Consider the following 9,417-nt stretch of genomic DNA (forward strand, 5'->3'; position numbering starts at 1 on the left):
ATGACAGTGGCCCTGGTGTCCCTGCTCTGCCTTGGTGAGACGTGGGGAAGAGGAGGGGACCGGAGGCCTCAGGAGGCAGCAGGGCAGGAGAGGACATGCCCAGGGGCCGGGGCCACGTGTCTCACGTGAGTCTCTCTTTCAGGGTTCAGTCTGAGTCAGAGGATCCGAGCACAGCATGGTGAGTACTTCCAGATTTTCCTGGGTAATGGGGACACGTGAGGACACTGGGCTGAGGAGAAAGAACTGAGGCCAGGACACGACCTCATTCAAGTCCTCTGTGTTCCCTTCCAGAGACCCTCCCCAAGCCCACCCTCTGGGCTGAGCCAAGACCTCTGATCTATTCAAGGCATCCAGGAGCCATCTGGTGTCAGGCGTCCCTGGAGGCTCAGAGGTACCTTCTGAGCAAAGAAGGAAGCCCAGAACCCTGGGACACGCAGCAGCCACTGGAGCCCAGAGACAAGGCCAAGTTCCTCATTGTACACATGACAGTGGACTATGCAGGGCGATACCACTGTCAGTACTGTACTCAGTCCGGATGCTCAGCACGCAGTGACGTCCTGGAGCTGGTGATGACAGGTGAGAGGACGCTGTGGTTCCCGCCTCAGGACTGCCCTGTGGGGAGGGGTCTGGTCTCACAGGTGTCTTCCCTCTCACAGCGCAGCCCAGGGTGATCTGGAAGGAGATCCGAGACCCCATTTATCACATCTCCCCCCTTTTCTTCCAGGAGACTTTGATAAACCCACCCTCACAGCCGTTCCCGTCCCTGGGGAGGCCCCAGGCGGGAAGATGTCCCTCCAGTGCGGCTCACGGTTGGGATTTGATAGGTTTGTTCTGTTGGACGAGGGAGACCCCAGGCGCTCCTGGACCCTGGACTCACAGCAACTCTCCAGTGGACGTTATCAGGCCGTGTTCCCTGTGGACCCTGTGACCAGTCACAGGCGGACATTCAGATGCTATGGGTATTTCAGGACCCAGCCTTATATGTGGTCGGACTCCAGTGACATCCTGGAATTCCCGGACACAGGTGAGGAGCCAGGGCCTCGCTCTCAAATGACTTAAGGCCTGAGAGAGGAAGGACAGTGAGGGAGGGGAGACTACCTGGAAACTGAGCCAGAGACACAGACACAAAAACATTGACGCGGAAACCCCGGCAGGAAGGGGAGAGTTGTTTAGAAGAACCAGTTTCTTCACTTCCATCACTTGTCTTTCTCTCCCAGGACTGTACAGGAAGCCCTCTCTCTGGGCCCATCACGGCCCCATTGTGGCCTCTGGAGAGAGCCTGACCCTCACGTGTCACTCTGATGTCAGATATGACCGATTTGCTCTGTCTAAGGAGGGGACACTGCACCCCTCCCAGACTCCTTCTGGGCAGCCCCAGGCTGGGCTGTCTCGGGCTGACTTCCTCCTGGGTCCCATGAGCCACATCCATGGGGGCCAGTACAGATGCCATGGTGGATACAATTTCTCCCAAGAGTGGTCACCCCCCAGTGAGCCTGTGGACATCCTGGTCTCAGGTGAGGAACTGAGAAGGGATCATGCACTGCTCTCACTCTGGACAGCTTCTGCAGGGTTACCCCGAGTGGAAAGGATTGCCAAGGATTGACCTGGTGGGGTTCCAACATTGGAGAAAGGGGGGACATCAAGTGGGAAGGGTAGCCAAAGACTGACCTGGTGGGGTTTCAGACACCGGAGACACAGGGCAGGAAAGGGAGATGCCAGGCAGAGAGGGACAAACTCACAGCCATCAGAAGAAGAGGGAAAGTCTGTGAGGTTCTTAGCACAGTGACCTCGTCAATTCTCAGCTCGGATTGGAGGTGAACACAGGGCAGCCCTCACGTCTCCGTCTCTTCTCTAGGACAGCTCCCCTTCACACCCATCCTCAGGGTATCCGCGGGCCTTCCAGGGACCTCAGAAGAGAATGTGACCCTCCAGTGCATGTCACCAAACCGAGTGGACGCTTTCCTTTTGCTCAATGAGAGAGGATCAGATCTGCCCCTTCGTGTGAGAGCCCAGCAGCAAGGTCAAGTACATCAGTCCAACTTCACCTTGAGTCCTGTGACCTCAGCCCAGTGGAGGGACTACAGATGCTATGGTTCATCTGACACTTCCCCCTACCTGCTGTCCCACCCAAGCAGCCCCTTGGAGACGGTGATGCCAGGTGAGCAATCCCTGTTCATATCCTTTCCCTGGCTTTCCCCTTCTTGCCGGGAGAGATTTCAGCCCATCAGATGGGGAAGCAGAAGAGGGCCCATCTCCCTGTGCCATCTCCTCATCTCCTTCACATTCTCAGATAGAGTTTAGTGAGCGGAGGACTTGGACAAGATGTGGATGAAAGAAGGAGGGGACCAGCCCATTTAATTACACACACACACACACACACACACACACACACACACACACACACCCCAGCACTGCAATTGAACGGCACAACTAGGGTTTGAGCAAAGGATTGCCTGAGTCACGGACAGCCAAGATAATGAACAGATATGTCTTGGCAAGGGTACAGCTAGATGGCTTTTTGGAGGCAAGAACGTTGAGGCTTTATCTCACATACTTTGACTATGTTGCTAAGAGGTGCTCTTCCTTGGAGAAGGACGTGATGTTGGGAGGTATGAAGGGTCAGTGAAAGAGAAGAAGACCCTCAACCTAGCGGATTGACGTGGTGACTGCTGTAATGGGCTCTTGTGTGTCAGGAACTGCGAGGCTGGTACAGGACAGGACTGGGTTGAGGTTTTTTGATTCATAGGGTCGCTATGAGTCGTATTTGACTCAATGGCTCCTAACAACAACAAGGTCTTATTTTTGAAAAAGTGTCTTGCTTTCTCCCATAATAGTTGCAACAATTTATAGTCCCACCAACAATGAATAAGAATTCTAATCTCTTCACATCTGCACTAATATATATATATATATATATTTTAGTAAAAAAAGAGGTTTTATTTAGAAACAGTTCCTGCATGCCAACCTCAACATTTATTCATGCTGTCCAACATTTATTTTTGTTTGTTTGTTTTAATGGGGCCTGTTAGCTAGAGGAAGATATTATCTTATTGTGCTTTTCATTTGTATATCTCTAGTAGTTCACAATCATGAACAACACCCATATATTTACAAGCCACTTGGATATATTCTTTTATGAAGGTGCTGTTCAAACTCTTTGCCCATTTCTTTGGTGATTTTTATTGTTCATTTTACTGTTGTATTTTCTTTTTTTAATTTATTTTTTTAAATTTTATTAGTTTTGTGTGCGTGTACCGTCAAATCAGATCTGACGGGTACAGGAGGAGATTGCCCCTCCTTCCCCGGCAGAGCATCTGGTGGATTCGAACCGTGCACCTCTGGGACTGTAGTTGCAGCTTCTTGCCACTAGGCCACCTGAGCTCCCCTTGTATTTTCTATAATATGTGAGATGTAATTTCTGAAGATTTCCCTTCATCTGTGGCTTGTCTCTTTTGATAAAGTCTTAAAGAAAAAAAAAAAGAAGATTATCTGACTCAAGAGCCCACGCCGCTAGCCTCCTAAGTCAATCCTGGGCTCAGGCATCGTTTAGATTGAAGACCCCTTTCCTACACACTGCATTTGGTCACATTGCCTCTGTGTGTAAGGGCTTCGGGGCCAGAGGCTGTGCTATTCGCCTTGTACTATCTGGATCTAGAACACCGCTTGGCTCTCAGTCGATGTCGATTGAATGAATTAATAATAAATGGTCCCTCTGAGCCTCAGCATATCTAACAGGCCCTCACTCATAGCCCAGTTCATGGCCACTGACTCACAGCTGTCCCTCCAGTGAGGTTTCTGTGGCCGTGAGATACAGGGGGGAAACAGAGCACTTTCCCCCCTCAGAACCACTGGTGATCTGAACACCGGAGATGCAGAGCTTTGGGTTAATAGTGCAGTTCCTTCAGGATAGGCCACCCGAGCTAAAGTCACAGCATCTTCTGGGTCTCATATCCAGCAGGAGTTAATGCAGGAAGAAATATAACCATGTACAGTCAATAGGATGTGGAGAGACTTCAAGGTCGGTGAGGGTTGGCCTTGCTCGCTGCAGGAGACCACGATTCCTGCCCTCCTCTGCATGCGGCGGAGCTCAGACCCCGTCTTCTGATTTGTTCTAAGCCCGGGGTTGGCTGTCATGACCTCGAACTCCCACGTATCCTTCAGGTGGATGCGTGTATGAAGAGGCATGTGACCTGCTCTGAATCCTGAGACGTATTTCCCGAAGGCTGAGCTGAGTTCTCTAGCATCCCCTGGTTATTTAGTTCTTGTGTTGTCTGGGATGACAGGAATCAATTCAGGGGTCCCAGAGAGCTCAAGGAGAGAGGACAAGAGAGCCAGAGGAGGCAAGACGAGGAGTCCAGAGGAAGAAAAAGTGGTGTAAAGGGCTCCTCAAGCTGAGGAAGTCGGCTCTGGCCCGGTACAGAGAGGCCTAGATTGTGAAAGGCTCTTTCTTAATTAAAGGAAGCCCCAGAGACATCAGTGTCTCAGACACAGAGGTGAGTTCCCAGTCATGTAAGTCTCCTAATCATGGGGTGCGCTGGGTGAGGTCACTGTGTGGCCTGGATCTTGGGGAGAGAGCTGTGTTTCAAGGATGCCAATTGTGGAGGATCTTGGCCACCTTTCAGTGACATCACGTTCTCTCCTTCAGCCCCCACATCCCAGGATTATGTGGTGGAGAACTGTGTTCGCCTGGGCCTGGCTGGTGCGGTCTTACTGACCCTGATGGTGTTCCTGTCAGAAGCTTGGCACAGCAGGTGCAGATCCCAACGTGGTTCCACAGGATGAAGTTAGACGGTTCCCACCAGAGAGATTAGACTCCGGGCCTCTGGACGGTGACACTGGGGTGCTTTCCACAAAGCCTTTTCTCTGTGACCTCCCAGGGGACAGAGCAAGGACTCCAGGAAGTCACACTCACTTTCCTGTTTGTAAACAACGTGTCATCCTTTTCTTCTGTTTGAAAGACTCTTTACTGGTCCCTGGGCAGCTTACATCTGAGCACAAGGAAGTGCCTGAATTCTCCTTCTCCTCTGTGTTCATCTGTCACATGTTATGGTCCCCATTGACTAATGGCTTCGTGAAGTCAACACGACTGCGGGGTGACAGAGTTGGGGCATGTGGGTTGGGTAGGAGGGAGATGGTTGTGGGTACAAAAGTGTAACAAGGGGTTCTGTGGTGATGGAACTGTTTCGTCTATAAGTGTGGTGTGAATCCACAAACCCACATATGTGATTAAAAATTATCTATATGAAAAAAAATTATCTATATGAACGCAGAAATACAAGCTGGGTTTAGAAGAGGCTGTAGCACTAGAGACATTATAGCCAATGTCAGCTGGATCTTAGCAGAAAGTAAAGAGTGAAAGTCTATCTGTGTTCCATTGACTACGTAAAGGCGTTTGACTGTGTGGATCACAATAAACTGTGGTTAACCTGGAGAAGAATGGGAATCCCAGAACACTTGATTGTGTTTATGTGAAACCTATCCTTGGACCAGGAAGCAGTCCTCAGAAGAGAGCTAGGAAAGACTGCATGGTTCAAAATCAAGAAAGGTGTGTGTGTCCGGGATGCATCCTGTCTCCAAACCTCCTCAAAGGCAGGGATAGTGAAGCTTCATCTCACATATTTCGAGCATGTTATTAGAAAGGGCCAGGCCTTGGAAAAAGACTCATGCTTGGTCAGTTGGAGGGTCAGTGAAGGAGAGGAAGACCCTCAACAAGATAGACTGACACAGTGACTTTGGAAGAACGGGCTCAAGTATATCATCACGTGATGATGAGGGTGGCACAGACCAGGGAAGGGTACGGATCAAATGTTCACAGGGTTGCTATGGGTAACAACAAGAAAAACAAGGAGAAAAGAAATCACCTGTGTAAGGTTAACAACTACTTGCGTCAATGCCACACCTCCAGTTAAAATCCCTGCATTCTTCCAACTAGAGTTTTCACCACGTTCCTGAACCAAGAATTCACAGAACAGGCACACTCCTTCCTTGTTCCCTTGGACTTTTCTCTTGTAGAATTCTGTAGTCACTCTAACTCATCCAAGAACCGTGGAACGTGTCCCCAAGCCCTCCTTCCCTTCTCTGCCTTGGTGAGCTTTGTGGAGATGAGGAAGTGTGGAGGAGGATGAAGAGGAGTATGGTGCTATTTGTAGAAACAGGGAAGTCAGTAAGAGGAACTGTTTAGAATATAGTAAACACTCCATCGAAGGAAGGGGTGTTACTTTCTCAGGATCAGTAAACAGTCTTGCCAACAATTTTCCATTCCTCTTTGATGGTTCCCTTGGTTCCGCCAGCCACGCAAGGCTGAATGTGGGGGAGTCCTTGCTTTCAATAATCAAGTCCAAACAGTTCTTCTACGCGTCCATTTCGGTGCAATTCGTCCATCACAAGCGGTTACTTTCTGTGCCAGCAACTTAGCCTCCTTCCTGGTTCTCAACCTCAGGAAGGCTAGGTCGTTGCTACTGCTATTTCTTTGCTCATTATCCCCAGTTGGATGTAGCATGAACCTCTTTTACTTAGTATCCTACTGTTGTTGTTGTTGTTGTTAGGGGCTGCGGAGGTAAGAACAGCTCTTGTTGTTTGTTGTTGTAATGTGCCGTCGAGTCGCTTGCAACTCACAGCCACCCTGTGTACAACAGCCCTAAACCCTGCTCTGTCCTGTGCCAATCGCACTGTCTCTGACACACCCACCCTCATTACCCCAGTCACTGAATCAATCCACCTCACAGAGGGCCTTCCCCTCCTGCGCTGTCCCTCCACCCTCCCACGCATGACGTCCTTCTCCAAGGACCGGTCTCTCCTCACAACATGTCCAAAGTATGTTAGATGGAGCTTCAGAATCCTTGCCTCCAAGGAGCCACCCGGCTTAACTCTCTCCAGGATGAATCTGTTTGTTTTCCTAGCAGTCCATGGTATTCTCAATACTCTTCTCCAGCACCCACAGCTCTAACAAAGGCATCAATTCTCCTTCTATCCTCCCTAGTCATTGTCCAGCTCTCTGATGCATAACAACTGATTGCAAAGACCATGGTCTGCATCAGGTGTACCTTAGTCTCCAGAGTGACACCATTGCTCTTTAGTACCTTGGAGCGGTCCCTAACAGCAGACTTTCCCATCACAATATGTCTTTTAATTTCCTGGCTGCTGGTGCCAAGAGTGTTGACTGTGGAGCCAAGCAAACTAAAGCTGTGAACAATCTCAATCTCTTCACCATCCAGCTGATAGCGACAGTGTAAACAACAGATCGGAGCCTGGTCCTATCCTGTGTCAACCTCCCAATCGCTGACACACTCAAGCCCGTTGCTGTAGGCACTGCATCAATGCCTCTGGTTGAGAGTCTTTCTTTTCTTGGCTGTCCTTCCACCTTCCCAAGCATGATGTCCCTTTCCAAGGAATAATCTCTCTAAGCAACATGTCCAAGGTATGTGAGACAAACCTGTAGCATCTTTGCCTCCAAGGAGCACTCTGGTTGCACCTTTTCCAAGACATATCAATTTGTTCTTTTGGCAGTCCACGGATATTCAGTGCTCTTCTCCAACACCAGTTCAAAGGCATCAATTCTTCTGTCATCCTTACTCATTGTCCAGCTTTCAGATGCATAGTTAGTAGCTGAAAAGACCATGGCCTGAATTAGGCACACCTTAGTCCTCAGTTTGATACTGTTGCTCCTCAAAAATTTGACTGACTACAGGTTTAAGCCAGGTGGCTCCTTGGAGGCAAGGATTCTGAGGCTCCATCTAACATACTTTGGACGTGTTGTGAGGAGAGACTGGTCCTTGGAGAAGGACATCATGCTTGGGATGGTGGAGGGACAACGCAGGAGGGGAAGGCCCTCTATGAGGTGGATTGATTCAGTGACTGGGATAATTGGGACGGGAGTGTCAGAGATAGTATGACTGACACAGGACAGAGCAGAGTTTAGGGCTGTTGTACATAGGTTCGCTATGAGTCGCAAGCAACTTGACGGCACATAACAACAACAACAGACTTTCCTAATGCAATACATCTCCTGATCTCCTGAATGATGGGGCCAAGACTATTGGTTGGGGATCCAAATAAGATGAAGTTGTTGACAGTCTCAATCTTTTCTCTATCACGATGTTGCCTGTCAGTCCAGAAGTGAACACTTTTGTTTTGCTTTCTTGATGTTGAGATGCAATCCATATTGTAGGTTGCACTGTTTTACCTTCTGCAGCAAGGACTACAAGTCTTTCTCACTTTCGGTAAGTAAGACTGTGTTATCTGCATAGCACTTATTGATTGATGAGTCTTCCTCCAATTCTGATGCCCCATTCTCCTTCTGAGTGTCCAGCTTCTCAAATAATTTGCTCAGTCAACAGATTATTAAATAGGTATGGAGAAAGGATACATCCCTGGTGCGTACATTCCCTAATTTTAAACCATGCAACATTATTCTCCAATTCTAGGTCCCTACCCATACTGTTATAGTAATTCACTTTGTCTTCTCAAGATGCCTTTTAAAATCTTCTGTTCAGCTTTTATTTCAGCATCTTTTTTTTTTAGCTTTTTTGACACTCTAGTGCAATTTTCAGGGTCTCTTCTGACATCCATTTTGGTTTTTAAGAAAAAACTGTCTCATGCACACCCATGTTTACTGCAACTTTCTTCGCAATAGCGAAGAGCTGGGAACAACTCAGGTGCCCATCAACAAATGAATGGATAATATATTCACACAATGCAACACTATGCAACAGTGAAAAACAAGGAACTCATGAAATATTATGCAAAATGGATAAGCTTGGAGGATATTATGTTGAGTGAACTATCTCAGTCATAAAAGGACAAATATTGCATAGGGCCACTGTTGTAAAACGGGACTGACATCAGGGTTGAGGGAAGACAGAAAAGGAGGGGAGGAATGATGTATATGGCATTGAAACAGATGAGAGATCTGTCTGAAAGGGATTTATGAACGGGTATTCAGTCCAGAGTGAAGGTTGCAGAGTGGAGTGGACTTGAGAGGAAGGATTGCATAACAATGAAAGAGTTTTTCTTTTTCATTTCAAGGAGAAGAATGAATTAGGGTGGGCAGGGAGGAAAGTGCTACAATGAATGACTGGAAACCCTAAGTCTCTGTAAACTTTCATTAAACTTAATAAAAGAATAAAAAAAGAAAAAATCATCTCATGCTCCAGTGTCATCCCACAACTCATCTGGTCTTTGATCATTGGTGTTCAAATGCTTCAAATCTATTCTTTTTTTTTTTTGGGTTAACAAATAATCCTTTATTGAAATATTTTCATCTGTAGTTCCTTAGCTAGCTGGGCATTCCACAGCACCACTGTTGATGTCTTCCATGATGTCATGAGGGTGACGGCCATCAACATTGCAGCCCACAGCCCACAGATTGGGCAGTTCCCAGGATCTCTTTAATAGTTCCAGAGAGTTCTCTGGCTAAAG

At 48.1% G+C, this 9,417-nt stretch overlaps 1 protein-coding gene across 1 annotated transcript; it reads left to right on the forward strand.

Moving 5' to 3' along the window:
- LOC102848662 (leukocyte immunoglobulin-like receptor subfamily A member 6-like) lies at positions 1–4,782 on the forward strand. The gene is made up of 7 exons (XM_006901867.1): positions 1–34; positions 143–202; positions 292–576; positions 725–1,042; positions 1,218–1,514; positions 1,856–2,158; positions 4,646–4,782. Exons 1-7 carry the CDS (start codon positions 1–3, stop codon positions 4,780–4,782), a joined length of 1,434 nt encoding a protein of 477 aa, XP_006901929.1.
- The last annotated feature ends 4,635 nt before the right edge of the window (positions 4,783–9,417 follow it).

This window comes from Elephantulus edwardii, unplaced genomic scaffold, assembly GCF_000299155.1.
Source record: "Elephantulus edwardii isolate Elephantulus edwardi_28Jun2011 unplaced genomic scaffold, EleEdw1.0 scaffold00348, whole genome shotgun sequence".
Taxonomy (NCBI): domain Eukaryota; kingdom Metazoa; phylum Chordata; class Mammalia; order Macroscelidea; family Macroscelididae; genus Elephantulus; species Elephantulus edwardii.

What these genes read in the sequence shown, in the direction of transcription:
- LOC102848662 (XM_006901867.1), top strand. Translation starts at nt 1, where the DNA reads ATGACAGTGGCCCTGGTGTCCCTGCTCTGCCTTG. An exon ending in GTACTTCCAGATTTTCCTGG is followed by an intron (nt 203 to 291) that starts GTAATGGGGACA and finishes GTTCCCTTCCAG; the next exon opens with AGACCCTCCCCAAGCCCACC. An exon ending in TGTGGACATCCTGGTCTCAG is followed by an intron (nt 1,515 to 1,855) that starts GTGAGGAACTGA and finishes TCTCTTCTCTAG; the next exon opens with GACAGCTCCCCTTCACACCC.